This window comes from Anomaloglossus baeobatrachus, chromosome 2 (assembly GCF_048569485.1).
Source record: "Anomaloglossus baeobatrachus isolate aAnoBae1 chromosome 2, aAnoBae1.hap1, whole genome shotgun sequence".
NCBI classification, from domain to species: Eukaryota; Metazoa; Chordata; class Amphibia; order Anura; family Aromobatidae; genus Anomaloglossus; species Anomaloglossus baeobatrachus.
This window is the reverse complement of record NC_134354.1, coordinates 697328884-697351232: the sequence shown is the minus strand read 5'-3', so window position 1 is coordinate 697351232 and position 22349 is coordinate 697328884. Positions and strand designations below refer to the sequence as shown.

The 22349-nt window shown below is 49.2% G+C and overlaps 1 protein-coding gene across 1 annotated transcript in view; it reads left to right on the top strand.

Moving 5' to 3' along the window:
* Positions 1-22349, top strand: part of RACGAP1 (Rac GTPase activating protein 1) — a 68882-nt gene that overhangs the window by 32115 nt on the left and 14418 nt on the right. The window contains exons 11-15 of the mRNA XM_075334551.1: positions 10721-10816; positions 17195-17393; positions 17533-17638; positions 18021-18153; positions 19508-19637. Coding sequence (XP_075190666.1) covers positions 10721-10816; positions 17195-17393; positions 17533-17638; positions 18021-18153; positions 19508-19637 — 664 coding nt within the window. The remainder of the gene's footprint in view (positions 1-10720; positions 10817-17194; positions 17394-17532; positions 17639-18020; positions 18154-19507; positions 19638-22349) is intronic.

Below are 22349 nucleotides of genomic sequence, written 5' to 3'. Positions count from 1 at the left end.
AAATTAGCTTTGTTTTACAATGAGTCCTTTGCTGTGCCCTCCAGAAATCTTTCAAGCTTCTGGCTTTGAAACACGGGCAAAGTTGCGTGACAGTGAAGCAATAAATGTCAGCAAATAATGTGACAATTCAATGTCCATGGCAGATTACAGGCACACGATGCCCGGTAATGCATCGCTTTATCAGTAATGTAAAGCAATGGAAAATCGCCAGGCATGTGCAGGGGGCTGTGATTCCCAGTTGAGGCACTTTACAGGGTGAGGGGAAGGGGCTATTGGAGCTCCCCTGAAGCCATCAGGGAACTACAAGGTAAAACATCCTCACCAGGATGCAGGGCCTACCCCCAGAGACCCAGAAGACCAGAGCCGGTAACAACAAAAACATTCTGGTTAATCCTTGTTCCTTTCTCGCCTTTTCATTGGGGGACACAGACAGTGGGTATTATGGTGTCTCCAGGGAGGCTTGACACTAGATTTGCAAAAGTGTTAGCTCCTCCCCCCACAGCATATACCCCAGCTAGGCAGGAAACTAGCTCAGTTTTTTCCTAGTGTCAGCAGGGAGGCTGACATGTCTGGACTGAGCTCCACCAGAGGTGCCTCAGGCCAGCTTATTTTTACTTTTTTATTTTGTTTTTCTTCATTCTATTTTTGATAGGGGCAATACCAGGGTGCCTTGCCACCCCCGTTCCCCCCCCGTGTACGGGCAGAGGAAACCTGGCGTGCACAAGCCGTCAGTCTTCCCTCGCGCCCAAGTGGTCGGGTCTGCGTACCCCTCCAGGCTCCCTGGAAGCACCTCACAAAGGTAGCTCCAGAGGGCTAGCAGAGCAGAGGACCTGCTTCAGCCTTGAGCCGAAGATGCGTCCCCGAGATCCCCGCATCCCAGGACCGACGCGTCTTCAGACGGAGCCAGGAGCAGGTAGGGAGACGACGAGTCATCTGTCCCCTGCATCCAAACCGCCGCCTGAAAAGGCACCAGTGGGGCGATGCAGGCCGTGATCCCGGGGAAGCATCATTAATTTAGCTCCTGGCGTCGGCCTGCATTCTAGCAACGCCCCTCTCACTGCTCTAGAAGCCGCTCCCTCTAGTGGGTTGTCTCTCCCCTCCATGCTGCCAGAGAACACTGGACGCCATTACATGTGGGGAGCAGACACGGGTGAGATCGCCTCCTTGGCTCTGCGATTCTGCAGCACTATATACCGCTCTGCTCAGTGGTATATCGCTGTCTTTCTAGCTGTGTGTGTCTGCTGGCTGGCGGTGTATATCAGCTTTTAGCAGTATATACGAACTGTGCCTGTAGGTAGATACCGACTGTTTGACAGGGTGTGCTACTTTATTCGGTATTCACCGGCTCTGCATAGCAGTCATTTATAATACTGCTAGGAGCTCCTCACCCACAGCAGTCCCTTTTATAATACTGCTAGAGGCTCACTGTACTTATTGTGGAACTGTTGCTGACATGCGTAACCGCAAGGGTGATAAAGCTTCCCAGGCGTCCTCTACGGACCTGTACCATGCTTGTACCACCTGTGGACGCTCGTTTTTGTAATGGCCGAAGCTATCCACTATGCCGGGGCAGCGATGCCCCTACTACTGTGTCACAACAGCCTCCGCTGCCTGAACAGGAGGTCGTGCAGTCTGTGGATTTGGCTGCGGCCACTATCCAGGCAGTACCCCAGTCTGATGACGTTATTCCTGCCTGGGCTCTTCTAATGTCTAAGAGGTTAGATGACCTGGCCGCTCAGATATCCCAGCCTTCCACAGGCTCTCACAGCCTCCCCCCGGCTCAGCTCCCCCAGTGGAGCCCGCCTTCGTCTGGTGTCTCGTTCCCAGTACGTATAAAGGCTGTCTCCAAAAGGCGCCATTGCGACCGTTACGTCTCGTCCGACTCGGACGAGGATCAGTCTGACTCAGGCTCCGTGACCTTTAGTAGTCACGATTCCCAAGACTCTGACTCTGGTTCAGATGTCTTCTGAGTCTAGACATATGGAAGACACATTAATTTCGGCTGTCAATCACTGTCGATTTTCTGATCAGCCTTCGGACCTGACTTCTCAATCGGCAATCAAGCGGGCCAAGAAGCCTCCTAAGTCCTTTGCCCAGGATCTGATTTTTCATCAAATCATATCTAAACTGTGGAATCACCCTGATAGGAGGTTTAATAAAAAATCCTCCTCTTCATTCGCTTAACCCTTTCCATCGGAACTGGTTAAGCTCTGGTCAGTACCCCCTGTTGTGGATCCGCCAGTATCCAGGCTGGCTAAACACACAGTTATGTCTGTCTCAGACACCGCATCTCTCAAGGACTCGTCCGACCGCACAGTTGATGCTGTGGTCAAATCTATTTTCCAGGCTTCAGGCTCCTCTCTGCGCCCCCTGTTTGCCTTGACATGGGTGGCGAGAGCTATGAGTGTGTGGAGTAGGAACTTGCGCAAGTTGCTTCGCTCTTGCAATATTCCTTCAGAGGCTCTCGAGATCCTTAATTTGTTCTGTCTAGCCTCTAATTAGTTGCTAAACGGCTTCTTTAGATGCAGCTAGTTTGTCAGCCCTAACGGCAGCCAACGCTGTTTTTGCCCACAGAGTCCTGTGGCTAAAGATATGGAACGCGGACAGTGCCTCCAAGAAATCCCTGTCCACACTCCCCTTCCAGGGTCTTCGTCTGTTTGGAGAATCCCTGGACAAGCTTATATCTGAGATGACGGGTGGTAAAAGTACCATTCTACCACAAAAGCGGCCTGTATCCAAAAATTTTAAAAAGTCTTCTAGGCTCAGGCAGTCCTTTCGGCCCGCCCCCCCCAAAAACCATCACAGGGGTCGTCGCAACGCTCAGATCGGGGATCCGGTCCCTCAAGGGACTTTTCCTGGCGTTCCCACTCCAGGCAATCTAAACCCAAGGGACCTCGCCCCGCGAAGGCCCCTTCAGCATGACGCCGGGTACCCCTCAGAGCCGACTCCTGTTGGAGGGCGGCTTCTGCTTTTTCGGAATATCTGGCTAGACCATACTCACGATGCTTGGGTTCGAGAAATCGTCACCTCAGGTTACAAGATCGATTTCCATTCCCTACCGGCCAACAGGTTTCTGCGTTCTCGGCTTCCAAAGTCCACAACGCAAAGCCAGGCCTTATGCCAGGCCATAGCCTCTGTGCAAAAAGCAAACGTTATCATTCCAGTGCCCCTGGAACAGCGCGGCAAAGGTTTCTATTCAAACCTCTTTGTCTTCCCCAAAAAAGATGGCTCTGTCAGTCCTATCCTGGACCTCAAAAGGCTAAACAGGTCCGTACGGATTCGGACCTTCCGAATGGAGTCATTGAGAGCAGTACTAGCTGCTTTGGAACCGGGAGAATTCCTAGCTTCCATAGACATTCAAGATGCTTATTTACACATTCCCATATGTGTATCGCATCAACTGTTCCTTCGTTTTGCCGTAGGACACCGTCATTTCCAATTCAGGGCCCTTCCCTTTTGGACTGGCTACTGCGCCTCGGGTCTTCACAAAGGTCATGGCAGCCGTCATGTCCATTTTACAACCCAGAGGCATCCTGGTCGTTTCCTATTTGGACGACCTACTTATCAAAGGGAGCTCTCTTCAAGTTTGCTCAGAAAGCGTGCAAATTTGCCCAGACACGCTCTCAAGGCTAGGGTGGCTTCTCAACTTCAACAAGTCATCCCTCATTCCTCATCAGCGCATCACCTTTTTAGGTATGCTGATAGACATGGTTCAGGCCCGGGGTTTTTCTTCCAGAAGACAAGAGGTCTTCCCTGATCCGGGCCGCCCAATCCCTCCACTCCCGCCGTTACACATCCCTCCGGAGTGGGATGAGAGTGTTAGGCAAGATGGTAGCAGTCATGGAAGCCGTGTCGTTTGCCCAATTCCATTTGCGCCCTCTACAACTGGATCTTCTGTCCTCTTGGGACAAGAATCCACCCTCTCTAGACCGGTCAGTCCGCTTATCTCGGACTGCCCTCAGCTCCCTCGTCTGATGGACTCAGGTCTCATCCCTATCTCAGGGGAAGTCCTTCCGCCCTGTCCACTGGCACGTAGTCACGACAGATGCCAGCCTGTTAGGCTGGGGGGCGGTGTTTCTCCATGACACTGCTCACGGACGCTGGTCTCACCCCGAGCGATTCTTTCATATCAACGTTCTGGAGATCAGGGCCATATTTCTGGCTTTTCAGACCTTTCAACCCTTGCTTCTGGGCCTCCCGGTTCGGATCCAGTCAGACAATGCCACGGCTGTGGCTTATGTCAACCGTCAGGAAGGAACTCGTAGCAGGGCAGCGATGAAAGAAGTCTCCAGGATTCTTCTTTGGGCAGAGATGCACATTCCCATTTCAGCTGTCCATATTCCGATAGACAACTGGGCCGCAGACTTTCTCAGCAGGCAAGGTCTAGTGGCAGGGGAATGGTCCCTCCACGACGAGGTGTTCCATCAGATCACTCTTCGTTGGGGGCTTCCAGATGTGGACCTCATGGCGTCTCGGCTAAGCGCCAAAGTACATCCCTTCGTATCCCGGTCGAGAGACCCGCTAGCGCTCGGCTCCGATGCTCTAGTCCTCCCGTGGTCGCAGTTTCGCCTGCCATATGTTTTACTTCCGTTCCCTCTCATTCCGAGAGTAATCAAGAAAATCAAAGCTGAGGGAATCCCGGTGATCCTCGTGGCCCCGGACTGGCCCAGAAGAGCCTGGTTTCCAGAGCTCCTCCACCTTCTCAGCGACACTCCCTGGCGTCTTCCCGACCGCCCGGATCTTCTGTCGCAAGGTCCAATATTCCACAGAATACAGCACAGCTGCATTTGACGGCGTGGCGCTTGAATCCTTGATTCTAGCCAAATCGCGTCTTTCTTCCAGGGTAGTTCATACCATGCTTAATGCTCACAAGCCTTCCTCCGCCAGCATTTATCACAGGACCTGGAAGACCTATCTGTCCTGGTGTGACCGTCATAATCGGTCGCCCCTTACCTTTTCAATCCCTAATGTTCTTGCCTTTTTGCAAGATGGTATGGACTCTGGTCTTGCTCTCAATACCCTTAAAGGACAAGTTTCTGCCTTGTCAATTTTTTTTCAGAAGCAGCTGGCTTCTCGCCCTCAGGTCCGTACCTTTCTTCAAGGGGTGGCACATTTGGGCACCCCTTATCCCTGGGATCTGAATTTGGTTCTCGGAGCTCTTCAGCTTCCTCCTTTCGAACCCTTGAGAGAAATCTCTCTTCAACGGCTGTCTTGATTAAATGAGAAACTGTGGAAAGAAAGCGCAATAGGGTCTTACCCCAAAAAGGGAGGAAGCTATGTAATAAAAACACACTCACCTATAATGGTTGTGCCAGTCACAACCACTATACAGGCATATATAAGATCCAGGTCCAGGCAGCAGTCCCAAAGTTGGCTGATAACAGAGAGTGATAGAAGAAGGGTCTTAATTCCGCGCCAAGGACTCAAAGGATCCAGGAAGAGATTAATGTTTCTTTAATAACATGCACAAGTCTACGCGTTTCTGGAGACACAGCTCCCTTCATCAGGACTTGGCAAGAGAACATCAAATCTCAATAAAGAAACATTAATCTCTTCCTGGATCCTTTGAGTCCTTGCCGCGGAATTAAGACCCTTCTTCCATCAACGGCTGTCTTGGAAAGTTGCCTTTTTAGTCGCTATTACCTCTATCAGGCGAGTGTCCGAACTGGCAGCTCTGTCCTGTCGCTCACCTTACCTGATATTCCATCATGATAAGGTGGTCCTTCGGCCTTCCCCCGCCTTCCTTCCGAAGGTCGTATCCTCTTTTTCCACCTGAACGAGGACATTGTGTTGCCGTCATTCTGCCCAGCCCCGGTCCACTCCTTTTGAGAAAGCCCTTCACACTTTCGATCTTGTCAGGGCTCTGCGGATCTACATCTCCAGAACAGCGCAGTTGCGCAAGTCCGATGCCCTTTTCGTCCTCTCAGAAGGACACAAAAAGGGCAACCGGGCTTCCAAATCCACGATTTCTCGATGGATCAAGACTGCCATCTGTGAAACTTACAAAGCACGAGGTGTCGTTCCCCCTCAATCTGTACAGGCCCACTCTACACGAGCAGTGGGTGCCTCCTGGGCTAGCCGCCATCAGGCTTCGGCAGCCCAACTTTGCAAGGCCGCTACCTGGTCCAGTGTGCACACGTTTACAAAATTCTACAGAGTGCATACGCATGCCTCCGCGGTTCCTGTTCTTGGAAGAAAAGTCCTTCAGGCGGCAGTGGCCCATTTATAAGTGGCCACTGCTCGATTTGTTGACAGTGTTTGATATATGTTCACTGCTCAGTTCCCACCCAGGGACTGCTTTGGGACGTCCCACTGTCTGTGTCCCCCAATGAAAAGGCGAGAAAGGAAATGACATTTTTGTGTACTCACCGTAAAATGTCTTCCTTGGAGCCTTTCATTGGGGGACACAGCTCCCGCCCTTGTGGTTTTGGTTGTCCTTCTCCTACTGCTTTTACACCAAACTGAGCTAGTTTCCTGCCTAGCTGGGGTATATGCTGTGGGGGGAGGAGCTAACACTTTTGCAAATCTAGTGTCAAGCCTCCCTGGAGACACCATATAACCCACTGTCTTTGTCCCCCAATGAAAGGCTCCAAGGAAGACATTTTACGGTGAGTACACAAAAATGTCATTTTTCCACAAATTTCCTCATAGAATTGTACGAGACTAGGGTCGGACCTAATGGATGGCCGCCTAGAGGTGGAGCCGATCCAGTCCACTAAACGACCAGGTGGGAGGGGCAGACGGTGGACAGTCAGTCTGAGAAGTCAGTGACAGAGAGGAAGTGAGTGGACGCACTGACAGGAGTGTAAGTGACCTGAGGGCCCAGGCGGTTAGTTGCCGGTGGAGTACTCCTGGAACCATAGCACCGACTGGGTACAGAATCCTAGGTCAGGCAAACGCTCCAGGCAGACCTGATAAAATCTGCACAGTGAGGGGACCATCAAGGACCTCACTGACCTTGAAGTTCGGGACTTGGTAGCAACAGGAGAACCGGGGACAAGCCCAAAGACTCCAACCCCACAGGGTTCACGCTACTGTCATACGGACTACCATTTTAGAGACTACCAAGAGGGGGCTCCAAGCCACAGGGACCCACCAACCAAAGACAGGTGCAGGGGAAAAAAGCAAACCGGTCATTAAACAGACACTGGGACTAAGGGGACCTGCGGTTAGCACCAATTTTTCCTCGGGTGACAAGTTTCCATTTGACTGAGTAAAGGAACCAGTTACACTGCAACCCCTTGTGTGGCCTAACTTCTTTCTGCACCCATCCACATCCTCTATCCTCTGGGTCCTGACCCTGGTTGCAAAGGGCCCAACATCCAGGCTGCCACCAACACCAGCACCAGTAGTGGACATTGTGCAGTGGTGGCTCCATCTACATAGCTACAACTCTCAAGTGGTGTCACGTATAAACTTTCATTTAATCTCCCCTGTAAATATACCTCTTTTAAAAAGCGTCCCCAAGACACTGAACTGGGCAACGGCGACCAAGTGACATCTCCCCAGTTATACACCACCCTGGGCGACACACTATATAATTTGCACATGTGGTACTGTGTGCATAAAGGGGCTATGATTCGCACGTGTGGTGCTGTGTGGGTTGGGGGGGGCATGATTCGCACGTGTGGGTTGGGGGGGGGCATGAGTCGCACGTGTGGGTTGGGGGGGGGGCTATGATTCGCACGTGTGGCGCTGTATACGTGAAGGAGCCATGATTCGAAGATGTGGTGCTGTACAGGGGGCAGGGCTGTGGAGTCGGTAAGCCAAACCTCCGACTCCTCAAATTCTCTTGCACCGACTCCGGCTCCGACTCCGGCTCCGACTCCTACATATATTGCTTATAGTTAGGTGAAAATTTATTGTAGTACATGAATATGTGATTGTGAACATCAGACATTTAATAATTTTTATGATACAATAATCAAGATATTTGGATAGAACATAAAATATATTGGAATACAACTTTAGAACACAAAAAACTGTAATAAATTGTAAATATGTAATACACTATGTAGTATACAGTAGATTACATATATATCTTGTGTGTATATATACACTGTGTGTGTAATTAATATATATATATATATATATATATATATATATATATATATATATATATATATATATATATATATATATATATATATATTAATTACACACACAGTGTATATATACACACAAGATATATATGTAATCTACTGTATACTACATAGTGTATTACATATTTACAATTTATTACAGTTTTTTGTGTTCTAAAGTTGTATTCCAATAAATATTTTGTGTTCTTTCCTAATATCTTGATTATTGTATCATAAAAACAATTAAATGTCTGATGTTCACATTGTACTACAATAAATTTTTCACTTAAATATAAGCATTATACTAAATGTTATTATTTAGTAAAATATTCAGCACATTCTGCATTGCACTCCTGTCCCCAATTTATTATATATTTTAGGAGTCGGAGTCGGTGCATTTTATTCCGACTCCACAGCCCTGACAGGGGGAAGAGGCCATGATTTGCACATGTGACACTGTATGGTGGGGGGGAGGAACCATGATTTGCAGGTGTAGCACTGTACAGGGGGAACGGGTCATGAGTAGTACGTGTGGCGCTGTATGTGGGAAGTTGCCTTGCTTTGCATTTGTGACATTGCAAATAGGAAGGAGCTGCTCTTCACAGGTGTGGTGTTGTGGGTTGTTTTATTCACCTAGGCAGATTAACGATGCAACAGTTTGTGGTTTTTTTTTTTTTTTTTTTGTTCTTCCGTACGTCTGATACCTTGACCATAGTGCATGTATCCAGCTCAAGCCAGCAACAACAGACCTTAGGATAGTTCCTTAGATCCAGACTACTGTTAATACAACTGTAGCATGTGCATCCAGCACCAATCTCTATACTCAATCTATGGGCCACTAGGATCTGGCCACAACAGATCCATGTCACAGAAACAACTCCCTTACCAAACAGGTTGCTTATTCCTCTCCCTCTCCTGGGATCAACACCCCCCCCCCCCCCTCTCCTGGATGGTCAGAAGTGCTTACACCTGTGACGCCCTGGCAAAATCAGGTAGTCACAGATAGGCCCCGCGCAACACCCTTCCCTCACTTAGGAAACACAGCCGACCTGAAACCCTAGTAACCCACCCCCCCTTGGGGAAAGATAGGCACACCAGTGGGCGGGACCAGGCGACTGGAAATGCCCACCCAGGGGTCTAGACAGCCCAGGGCGGGAGAACAAGCAGTCGAAGTGAGATTAAGTTTGGAGTTCAAGTTGAAAGGAGTGTGGGCTGGAGCTAGGTGTAGCTCCAGCAGAGGAGGTTCAAGTTGAACGGTGCCAGGGTAGGAGCCCTGGTGCCTCTGGCTAGGTGGCAGACGGTGGTCTCCGTCAGCAGGAGACGGGAAGACTGCTCGGCAGAACCGAGGTGGACCAGGACAGGGTTGTAGCCCGCCGGTACAGACACGGGCAACCGAAACCGGAGCACAAAGGGGGGGTACTCGGACCCTGAAGCCAGGACCGGAAACCAGCGGCCTGGTTAATTAACTGATTGATGCCAGGACTAGAGGTCCTGTCCCACTCAAAGTTTCTCATAGTAGACAACAGCCTACCGATAGGGATAGGAGGTCACCGCCAGGGCCCATAGATCCCACGGGCCAGTGTCTGCGGGCACGGCTCCTTAGGCCACATCCAGCTGGGAGCGGACTCCTGAGTTCCAGACCAGGCAGTCCACCATACACAGTCAGTGCAGAGGAAATGGACAGAGATCACCAGCCTGAGTGGGGGACCCTGAATGCAACCGGCCGCGGCGGCCGGCCACCAGCACCTTGGTTTACCAAAGACTCGGGTGTGTCTTAACCAAAACGTTCCCCTGTTGTTGCTATACCCTGCACAAGGACACTGGGCCCCGGGGCAACTATCCCTACCCACCGAGGGGTTAACATCCAGCTGCCGCTACACCTCCCCTGGGTGCCCCATAACCGCAGCGGTGGTGTCCCACCTCACCACACACCGTGGGTGGTGTCACGAACTTAATACGGCCTAGCCCGTACATCTACGTCCCCCTTTTTATTCTGCGTGCCCGTGAGACCCCCGGGTCCGGAGACTCTCGAGCCACCCCCCTTAGGAGGTCCGGATCCAAGCAGCGGCGGCTGCTGGCACAGGGCGGCACACACCCACCCCCCATGAACATCTGAATAGTTTAAGCTACATGTGGAAGAAGGTTCCAGAAGCCCAGTCTGAAAAGTAGTGTATTGGAGAATCCCTCTGCAGAGATGACAAGCACAACCTCCCACCAGATGCAGGACAATGACTCCTACTGTAGGCCTGATGATGTTGGAGTAAATGGAGACAGGCTGGAGTTGACACTCTGTTGCAGGGAGGACAATGGATTAATGGAGAGCCCTGAGACTCCATAGCATCTGAAACTGAGCGCAAGCAAATCTTTAATCAAACACAACAATAAGATCAATGCAAATAGTCCACTCTACATCCGATAGTTAGGGGCCATGATTTGCACTGTAGGGGGAGAAAGCAGAAGCGGACATGCTTTTTAATTTATGACAATCCCTTTTAACTGTGTTTTGCTTATTTCACCAACAGTTTAGACATCTGCTGCCAACATCAATCACAAACATCAGAGATGATTGAGGTTTCCAGCAGAAATTCTTTCAAGTACACTAAAAGTCACACTAAACTGTCCGATTCCCTCTCTTATAGGGCACACTCGCAGATTTTGTTCCACTTACGTCTCCAATGATTCCTCCTTTAGTGGTTCACTGTGTCAGTGAAATTGAACAGCGAGGGCTTCACGAGGTAAGATGGTTTTCGTGGTTAATTTGCAAATGAAATCTGTTCCAAAATGTGACTGAAGTGACTTTTACTTCTGCATCCTTTACTCTGTTTACCAGAATGACTCCACAATATGGCTGTGAAGCCAAACAGTTTTCTCACATTAACCTGAATGATCAAGCAGGCTCCACACTGAAATGCTCATCGCAGCAAACAATATGGGCACTGACCTTTCTTCAGCGCTCTATTGGGAGACCCAGACGATTGGGGTATAGCTACTGCCCTCTGGAGGCCACACAAAGCACTACATTAAAAGTGCAAGGCCCCTCCCCCTCTGGCTATACCCCCCCCGTGGTATCACGGGTTCTCCAGTTTTAGCTTTGTGTGCGAAGGAGGTCAGACATTCCATGCATAGCTCCACAGATTTTAGTCAGCAGTAGCTGCTGACTATTTCGGATGGAAGAAAAGAGGACACATATAGTGTCCCCAGCATGCTCCCTTCTCACCCCTGGATGGTGTTGTAAGGTTGAGGTACCTATTGCTGGTACAGGGCTGGAGCCTGACATGCTGTTTTCCTTCCACATCCCCTGGTAGGGCTCTGTGGAAGTGGGATCCTGCCGGCCTCTCAGCTCTGACGCCGGGCTCCATCCACAGACCCATTAGAACCTGATGGAGACGGAGCAGGAGTACGATCAGGGACAGGCCCTGCATCATACAGGTACTCTGTGTCCCCGGCAGGCACAGACACACTCCGGGCTGGCTGGGTGTTGTAGTGCGCCGGGGACCGCAACGTTGGAGTTAGTGTCCCTACAGATTACTGGGGGATTTTTTGTGTATGGGAACGCAGCGCCGACCCCCTCTGGACCGGGCGGCGCTGCTGTGACTTGTGGTGCGCCGGGGATCCGCCGTCCGCGCTTTTACGGCGGCGGCGGTTATAAATTGAGTCCCCGGCTTTTTGGGCCTAGGACGCTGGCAGCTCCGATTCGTTCCCGCCCCCACCCTGTCATTCAGGGTAGGGGAGAGACGCTGTTCGCTAGCAGCGACGAGGGCTGGAGCCTGATTTACATGCTCCAGCCCTCACACTAGGCACAGAGGGAAGCAGGCTTCCCGCTCTTAGCCAGGAACGCCCAGGGCCCGCCCCCCTTCTCTCTCAGGACGCCGGCAGCCATTACATGCAGTCTGGCTGGAGGAAGGACGCAAGGCTCTGGGAGACCTGGACTAGGGGCTATCTGGCGACCACACACCCGCTTTTTAAGCGGGCGGTAAGCGATTTTTCTGTGCTGGTCCCTCTAGTGCCTCACGGTGTATCGGTGTACTGTGTAGGATATAGAGATATTGTATTTCTTGCACTGTGAGGTCGCTTCTGGCTGCATCTCCCAGATCCCTCTGTGGAAGCAACAACATGCCATCCTCAAAACGCAAGGCTGCCAAGGCTAGGGCTGTGTATACTGCGTGTGCTGCATGTGGGGCTAATCTACCAGCAGGCTCCGATGACCCCCATTGTGTGCAATGCTCCGACCCGGTGCTGCTTCGCCAGCCGGAGTCAGGAGAGGTAGTGACCCAGGCTGAGACGCTTGTAAGTTCTGCCCCGGTGACAGGGACAGACTTTGCAGTTTTTGCTGATAATATGTCTGTGTCTATGGCAAAAATCCTTGAAACCTTGCAATCTATGCATGGGGCTCAGTCTTTGGGCACGGCGAGGCCTCTGTCCTCAGGTCCCCCTCACTTGGAATTAATCCAGCCCACAGGGGGGTCCCCGGCTTCACAGGCCGAGGATTATGACTCAGATGATAGCCCCAGCCACCCTAAGCGAGCTCGCTGGGAAAGACCCTCGACGTCATCACACTGCTCAGGGTCTCAGCGCAATCAGTCTCCCTGTGATGTGTCTGATGAGAGTGATCAGGAATCCATTCCTGGAACCCCTCTCAACCTGGATACCCCTGATGGGGATGCCATGGTAAACGACCTTATCTCAGCCATCAATAGGCTGTTGGATATTTCTCCCCCAGCCCCTTCAGCAGAAGAGGCGGCTGCGGAGCAGGAGAAGTTTCGTTTCCTTTATCCCAAGCGTAAATTGAGTGCTTTGTTGGATCACGCTGACTTCAGAGAATCAATCCAGAAGCACGACGCTCACCCAGAAAGGCGTTTCTCTAAACGATCTAAAGATACGCGTTTCCCTTTCCCCCCTGAGGTGGTCAAGCGCTGGACACAGTGTCCAAAGGTAGACCCCCCGATTTCCAAACTCGCAGCTAGGTCCATAGTTGCAGTGGAGGATGGCGCTTCACTTAAAGATGCCAATGACAGACAGATGGACCTTTGGTTAAAATCTGTCTATGAAGCTATCGGCGCGTCGTTTGCTCCGGCATTCGCAGCCGTATGGGCACTCCAGGCTATTTCAGCTGGCTTAGCAAAAGTGGATGCTATCATACATCCAGCAGTGCCGCAAGTGGCGCACCTTACCACGCAGATGTCGGCGTTTGCGTCTTACGCTATCAATGCGGTCCTAGAATCTACCAGTCGCACCTCAATGGCGTCCGCCAATTCGGTAGTTTTGCGCAGAGCCTTGTGGTTAAAGGACTGGAAAGCAGATGCTGGTTCCAAAAAATGTTTAACCAGTTTGCCTTTATCTAGAGATAGACTGTTTGGCGAGCCATTGGCTGATATCATTAAGCAGTCCAAGGGTAAAGACTCCTCTTTACCACAACCCAGAACAACCAAACCTCAGCAGAAAAAGTGGCAGCAGAGGTTTCAGTCCTTTCGAGGTTCGGGCAAGACACCATTTACCTCGTCCAAAGGGACTCAGAGGACGCAAAGAAACTCAGATTCGTGGCGGGCTCACACGCGCCCCAAGAAAGCAAATGGAGGTACCGCTTCCAAAGCGGCTACCTCATGACTTCCAGCCCCCTCCCTCCGCATCGCCGGTCGGGGGCAGGCTCTCCCGCTTTTCCGGCATTTGGATGTCACAGGTCAAAGACCGGTGGGTGACGGACATTTTGTCTCGCGGGTACAGAATCGAGTTCAATTCTCGTCCTCCAGCTCGGTTCTTCAGAACCTCCCCACATCCAGACCGAGCAGATGCTCTGCTGCAGGCGGTGGACTCCCCAAGAGCGGAAGGAGTGGTGATCCCAGTCCCTCCTCAGGAACAAGGGCAAGGGTTTTACTCCAATCTCTTTGTGGTTCCAAAAAAGGACGGCTCGTTCCGTCCTGTTCTGGACCTAAAACGGCTCAACAAACATGTGCACGCCAGGAAGTTCCGGATGGAAACCCTGCGTTCTGTCATTGCCTCAATGTCCAGAGGAGACTTCCTTGCCTCAATAGACATCAAAGATGCTTATCTCCACGTGCCAATTGCTACAGAACATCAACGTTTTCTACGTTTTGTGATAGGAGACGACCATTTTCAGTTCGTAGCTCTGCCATTTGGTCTGGCGACAGCCCCACGGGTCTTCACCAAGGTCATGGCGGCGGTGGTAGCAGTCTTGCACTCTCAGGGACACTCGGTGATCCCTTACCTAGACGATTTATTGGTCAAAGCTCCCTCTCAAGAGGCATGTCAGCACAGCCTGAATGCTACGCTGGAGACCCTACAGTCTTTCGGATGGATCATCAACTTTCCAAAGTCGATCCTATCACCGACTCAATCACTAACGTATCTTGGCATGGAGTTTCATACTCTAGCAGCGATAGTGAAGCTTCCGCTGAACAAGCAGCGGTCACTACAGACAGGGGTGCAATCTCTTCTGCAGGGCCAGTTGCATCCCTTGCGGCGCCTCATGCATTTCCTAGGGAAGATGGTGGCAGCCATGGAAGCAGTTCCCTTTGCGCAGTTTCATCTGTGCCCACTTCAATGGGACATTCTCCGCCAATGGGACGGGAAGTCAACGTCCCTGGACAGGAAAGTCTCGCTTTCCCAGACGGCCAAGGACTCCCTACAATGGTGGCTCCTTCCCACCTCATTGTCTCAGGGAAGATCCTTCCTGCCCCCATCCTGGGCAGTAGTCACGACAGATGCGAGTCTGTCAGGGTGGGGAGCAGTATTTCTCCACCACAGGGCTCAGGGGACGTGGACTCCGCAGGAGTCCACCCTTCAGATCAATGTTCTGGAGATCAGAGCAGTGTATCTTGCTCTACTGGCCTTCCAACAGTGGCTGGAAGGAAAGCAGATCCGAATCCAATCGGACAACTCCACAGCGGTGGCATACATCAACCACCAAGGAGGGACGCGCAGTCGGCAAGCCTTCCAAGAAGTCCGGCGCATTCTAATGTGGGTGGAGGACAGAGCATCCACCATATCCGCGGTTCACATCCCAGGCGTAGAAAACTGGGAAGCAGACTTCCTCAGTCGCCAGGGCATGGACGCAGGGGAATGGTCCCTTCACCCGGACGTGTTTCAGGAAATCTGTCGCCGCTGGGGAGTGCCGGACGTCGACCTAATGGCATCCCGGCACAACAACAAGGTCCCGGCATTCATGGCGAGGTCGCGCGATCAAAGAGCTCTGGCGGCAGACGCCTTGGTTCAAGATTGGTCGCAGTTTCAGCTCCCATACGTGTTTCCGCCTCTGGCGCTCTTGCCCAGAGTGCTACGCAAGATCAGATCCGAGTGCAGCCGCATCATACTCGTCGCTCCAGACTGGCCGAGGAGGTCGTGGTATCCGGATCTGTGGCATCTCACGATCGGTCGACCGTGGTCACTGCCAGACCGACCAGACTTACTGTCCCAAGGGCCGTTTTTCCATCAGAATTCTGCGGCCCTGAACCTGACTGTGTGGCCATTGAGTCCTGGATCCTAGCATCTGCAGGATTATCTCAAGGAGTCGTTGCCACAATGAGACAAGCTAGAAAGTCGAATTCGGCTTAGATCTACCACAGAACGTGGAAGATTTTCTTATCCTGGTGCTCTGCTCAGGGAGTGTCTCCCTGGCCATTTGCATTGCCCAAGTTTCTTTCCTTCCTGCAATCGGGGTTAGAAAAGGGCTTGTCGCTCAGCTCCCTTAAAGGGCAAGTTTCGGCACTATCCGTGTTTTTTCAGAAGCGTCTAGCACGTCTTTCTAAGGTGCGCACGTTCCTGCAGGGGGTCTGTCATATTGTGCCCCCGTACAAGCGGCCGTTAGATCCATGGGATCTGAACAGGGTACTAGTTGCTCTCCAGAAGCCGCCCTTCGAGCCTCTGAAGGAAGTTTCCTTTTCTCGGCTGTCACAGAAAGTGGCGTTTCTTGTTGCGATCACATCGCTTCGGCGAGTGTCTGAGCTGGCAGCTCTGTCATCCAAGGCTCCCTTCCTGGTGTTCCACCAGGACAAGGTAGTGCTGCGCCCTATTCCGGAGTTTCTCCCTAAGGTCGTATCCTCTTTTCATCTTAATCAGGATATATCCTTGCCTTCTTTTTGTCCTCATCCGGTTCACCGGTATGAAAAGGACTTACGTTTGCTAGATCTGGTGAGAGCACTCAGAATCTACATTTCCCGCACGGCGCCCATGCGCCGTGCCGATGCACTTTTTGTCCTTGTCGCTGGTCCGCGCAAGGGGTTGCAGGCTTCTAAAGCCACCCTGGCTCGATGGATCAAAGAACCAATTCTAGAGGCCTACCGTTCTGCGGGGCTTCCGGTTCCTTCAGGGCTAAAAGCCCACTCAACCAGAGCCGTGGGTGCGTCCTGGGCATTACGTCACCAGGCTTCGGCTCAACAGGTGTGCCAGGCAGCTACCTGGTCCAGTCTGCACACTTTCACCAAGCATTATCAGGTGCATACCTATGCTTCGGCGGATGCCAGCTTAGGTAGAAGAGTCCTGCAGGCGGCAGTGACACCCCCGTAGGGGAGGGCTGTTTTGCAGCTCTAACATGAGGTACTTCTTTACCCACCCAGGGACAGCTTTTGGACGTCCCAATCGTCTGGGTCTCCCAATAGAGCGCTGAAGAAGGGAATTTTGTTACTTACCGTAAATTCCTTTTCTTCTAGCTCTTATTGGGAGACCCAGCACCCGCCCTGTTGTCCTTCGGGATGTTTTTTTGTTGTTTGCGGGTACACATGTTGTTCATGTTGAACGGTTTTTCAGTTCTCCGATGTTATTCGGAGTTAATTTGTTTAAACCAGTTATTGGCTTCCTCCTTCTTGCTTTGGCACTAAAACTGGAGAACCCGTGATACCACGGGGCGGGGGGGTATAGCCAGAGGGGGAGGGGCCTTGCACTTTTAATGTAGTGCTTTGTGTGGCCTCCAGAGGGCAGTAGCTATACCCCAATCGTCTGGGTCTCCCAATAAGAGCTAGAAGAAAAGGAATTTACGGTAAGTAACAAAATTCCCTTCTTTTTAGTACATTTGTTCCGGTCCAAGGCACAAGTTCTGCACCCTTATGTGACTTAAACCAGGATATGTAAGAATGCTAAATGCCGTGATCTTTCTTTTTTAGACTGGTCTGTACAGAATTTCGGGCTGTGACCGTACCATTAAAGACCTAAAGGAAAAGTTTTTGAGAGGCAAAAGCGTGCCCTTATTAAGTAAAGTGGATGACATTCATGCCGTCTGTGGATTCCTCAAGGATTTTTTGCGTAACCTGAAGGAGCCACTTCTTACCTTCCGCCTCAATAAAGCTTTCATGACAGCAGCCGGTAAGGACTTCTAGTTTATTTTTATTTTTTTTCCTACTACACATCTAACCAATTAAAATTGTAAAGGATCGGATTTACTTTTTATCCTGTGAACTTCACAAAGTTTGGTATTTCTTAAACTTTACTTCTTATTTGCCAGAAATAGTGGATGACGATAACAGCATTGCAGCCATATATCAAGCAGTCGATGAGCTTCCAGCAGCCAACAGAGACACACTTGCTTTCTTAATGATCCACCTACAAAGGTTGGTGTTCATTCTTTAGTCCCTGCCTTGCCCCTTTTTTTTTTTTTTTCCTTCGTCCCTTGCCCCTTTTTTTTCCTTCGTCCCTTGCCCCTTTTTTTTTTCCTTCGTCCCTTGCCCCTTTTTTTTCCTTCGTCCCTTGCCCCTTTTTTTTTCCTTCGTCCCTTGCCCCTTTTTTTTTCCTTCGTCCCTTGCCCCTTTTTTTTCCTTCGTCCCTTGCCCCTTTTTTTTCCTTCGTCCCTTGCCCCTTTTTTTTCCTTCGTCCCTTGCTCCTTTTTTTTCCTTCGTCCCTTGCCCCTTTTTTTCCTTCGTCCCCTGCCTTGCCCCTCTTTTTCCCTCTGTCTCGCCCCTTTCTGTAACCAATGTCTTGTGCTCTATTCAACAGAGTGGCTGAGAGTCCAGACTGTAAGATGGATGTCGGCAACCTGTCTAAAGTGTTTGGTCCAACTTTAGTGGGACATTCAGTCCCTGATCCTGATCCCATGACCATTCTACAAGATACAAAGCGACAGCCTAAGGTTTGTGTCTCCCCTCAATTATTCGCTGTTGACATACTGCTTGATTTAAATATTGTCCCGCTATTTATATAGTGCCAACATCATCTAAAGCGTTGTACTCCAATTGTTACATAGTTACATAGTAGTTACTAAGGTTGAAAAAAAGACCTAGGTCCATCTAGTTCAACCTTCCTCCACCAGTTCTACATTTGGTCACAGTCATTTATAACCAACTCTGTTCTGTGTACTGAGGAAATCATCCAGCCCTTTTTTGAAAGCTGTTATAGTATCTGCCATTACTACCTCTTGTGGTAGGGTATTCCACAGTCTGACTGCTCGAACTGTAAAGAACCCTTTCCTATTTAGCTGTCGGAATCGCTTTTCTTCCACTCGCAGTGAATGCCCCCTGGTCCTTAGTATTGTCTTCGGAAGAAATAAGTCATGTGCCAGTGCTTTATATTGACCACACATGTATTTATACATATAAATGAGATCTCCTCTGAGACGTCTTTTTTTCTAAGCTAAACATATCTAACTTTTTCAACCTGTCATCATATGGGAGGCCTCCATTCCTTGTAGTAGTCTAGTTGCCTGCCTTTGAACTGACTCTAACTTCTGAATGTCCTTTTTAAAATGTGGAGCCCAAAACTGGATCCCATATTCCAGATGTGGCCTTACAAGTGATTTATAGAGGGGTAACAATACATTGGGATCACGGGATCTAATCTCTCTTTTTATACACCCTAGAATCTTGTTTGCTTTTTGCAGCTGCTGCCTGACATTGAGTGCTGCTGCTCAGCTTATTTGTAATGAGAATACCAAAGTCCTTCTCCTGTTCTGTAGTCCCGAGTTTACTTCCATTTAATGTATACGCAGTTATAGGATTCCTCCGTCCTAGGTGCATTACTTTACATTTATCAACATTAAATCTCATTTGCCAAGTATTTGCCCTTTCTGACATCTTATCCAGATCTTTTTGTAATCTTGTACTATCAAGGTCAGTTTTTAATATCCTACATAGTTTGGTGTCATCAGCAAAGACTGACACTTTACTATCAATCCCATCCACAAGGTCATTAATAAGGAGATTAAAAAGAATTGGTCCTAGCACAGATCCCTGCGGCACCCCACTGCTGACTATAGCCCATTTAGAGAATGTACCATTTATGACTACTCTTTGTTTCCTATCTTTTAGCCAATTCCTTACCCAGTTGCATATAGTTTCCCCTAGTCCTTGCTTCTGGAGCTTTAGTATAAGGCTATTATGTGGTACAGTATATCAAATGCCTTTGGTCACAATTTTTACGGTCCCCATTTGAGGCCTAGACAGGTGTGTACAAATCTGGTTAACAAGTTATATTTTCTGTAAAATTAGGTTGTAGAACGATTAATGGCACTACCAGCAGATTTCTGGAATCAGTTCATGATGGTAGAAAATATGGACCCGTCTCATATCATTGAAAATTCTAATGTGTTCAACACTCCCCAGACTCCGGATGCAAAAAGTAAGTTTCAAGTCTGTGACCCTCATCTTACTGTTCCCATAACAATGACGACATAACTGTGTATCTGCACATATAGTATAACTTACCGTTTGCTGAGGGCTTTGTATTATTCCTGTGTTATGGTGGATCCTATGGGAACATCAAACCTTTAGAAGGTTTTAGATGCAATTTTTTTTAAAGCACAATTTTGGGCAGTGAGGACAGCGCTGAGAACATGGTTATATTGTGAATCGATAAGGGAGAAGACTGCCAAAATATCATAAATGACCACACGGGAATTAAGCACCAAGGAAAAATCAACTTCCTTTAAGGAGTTTTCTCAACATGAAGTTTCAGAGTGCATGAACTTCAGGAGCACAGTGCCCCCATCTTCCTGTGTTACCGGGAGCACTGTGCTCCAGAAGGTTGCCAGTTTAGATCTGCGGTATGCTGTTCCACCATGTGTTGTCTCCCCTGCAGCATTGGAGCAGCAGCTGATCGGATGCCGGCAGCTTCAGAGCGGTACGAGCTGTGAGGTACAGAGCCTGCCCGCACCATGCACTCATGGCCACATGGAGAGTGGTGGATACACAAGGCAGCGAGCTGTGCACGAGAACATTAAATATCTCTCCATTCTTCATAAAAGAGGATTCGCAATGAGGGCTCAAATTGCAAAGTTGTTAGTTTTTACCATGACTGTAATTTTACTCATTTCTGAATTCCAGACAACCTCTTTTTAAACAATCCATTGTGCATCATTAGTTAATGAGCCGTGTGTAGAGAAAAACACGACTGCCCAGAGCTTTTCTAAATATTACATTTTCACTCTAGATAAAGTAAACCGCCTTAGGACACACTTCTTACCCACGCTTTGCAGTATGTTTCCCAATAGAGAGGCATTCCATTACAAATGCTATGTTACTCCGGCCTGGCCAGCACCCGCACCTCTCCCTCGCCTCCTGACACCAGGATTAGACAACCTCTAAGATGCAGGGTGGAGAGCGGAAAGGTGCAGTGACACTAATCACTAACCCCTTCACCACCCAACAATTTTATTTATTTTTTTTTATTTTTCTTCCTCCCCATTTCAAAAGCCATAACTTTTTATTTTTGCATCAACACAGCCATATGAGGGCTTGTTTTTTGTGGGACGAGTTGTACTTTTGAATAAAACCATTAATTTTACCATATAGTGTACTAGAAAACAAGTTCAAGTGCAGTGAAATTCCAAAAAAGTGCAATTCCACGTTTTATTTATTTTCTTAAACAAGGTGCATTATATGTTAAAAGTGACCTGACAGTTTAACTCTCCTAGATCAGGAGGAGTATGTAGATGCCATACATGTATAGGGTTTTTGTGGTTTTCTTAATTGATGGAAAAAATATTCAGAAGACCCAAAAAAGTAATTATGGCAATTAGATTTTTTTTTTTTTTTTTTATATATTTTGATTGGCCACTTTTGAGATATAGATAGATAGATAGATAGATAGATAGATATATTTTTCTCACTTTTTATGTATTCGTCCCTCGGGGGACTTAAAGGGAACCAATCACCAGGATTTTTTGAATATAAGCTAAGGCCAGTGCTATACTGGCACTATCAGGCTGATTCTATACATACCTGTAGTGGTCAGCTCAGATGTTTAGGTTCTGAAATCCAAGAAAGTGACGTTTGTAAAATGAGCAGCTTCTTGAGTGACAGTTGCACTGGAGCAGATCATATATTCATAGTTATCCCCTCCCCCTGTTTGTATAATGCTTATGCTAATTCTAACGACTCACTTTGTCTATGGTAGGACCTGTGGTGAGGTCACACCCATGTAACCTGGTATGCAGATTTGGTGGCTGAGTCCCCGCCCCTTCTGGTCACATGGGTATGACCTCATCACTCGTCCTGCTAGACAAAGTGAGTCGTTTGTATAGTGCTTATGCTAATTCTAACAGAGGGAGGAGATAATATATTCATAGTTATCTGCTCCAGTGCAACTGTCACTAAAGAAGCTGCTCATTTTACAAGCTTCACTTTCTTGGATTTCAGAACCTAAACATCTGAGCTGACCACTACAGGTATGTAGAGAATCCGCCTGATAGTGCCAGTATAGCACTGACTTTAGCTTATATACAAAAATCCTGGTGATTAGTTCCATTTTAAAGCGGTGATCATCTAATCGCTTGTGCTGTACAGAGCAATGCTTCAGCACCGCTCTATACAGCAGAAATAATTACTTTCTTTGAATGTCGACTCTCGGCCGGCACTCACAGGAAGTTCATCATTATACACAGACCCCCGGGCTGCCATGATAACCCACACTGCACTAGATGAGACTCGACGACATCTGAAGTTGCGGGTCATGCTGTATTGTGCGTGACTCGATGACTCTAGACTAGATAGATGATAGACCAAGCACATTCTTCTCACTTATGTAGAAGCCATTTCCTTCATGGTTTTCAGGAGAGCAGTAAGTGTTCGGCACCTTCTTATTTATTTCTCCCAATCACATTTTGCTTTCATGTGACTCAAAGGTCATGGCAGGATCTTCAAGCTTTCCTGAGATTGTACGGTGGAGAAAGGAAGCTTTCATCTCCTTGTGCCATTATTCAATTCAGCAGCCTGCCCCGCCTAACAGCGGAGTCCTTCCCCTGCTGCCTCCCACTGTGTGCTGCACGGGGCGGGTCTGCCAGAGACTGTCCGTGGCATCAGGGCTGGTTCTGGTAGATATGGGGTGTGGCTT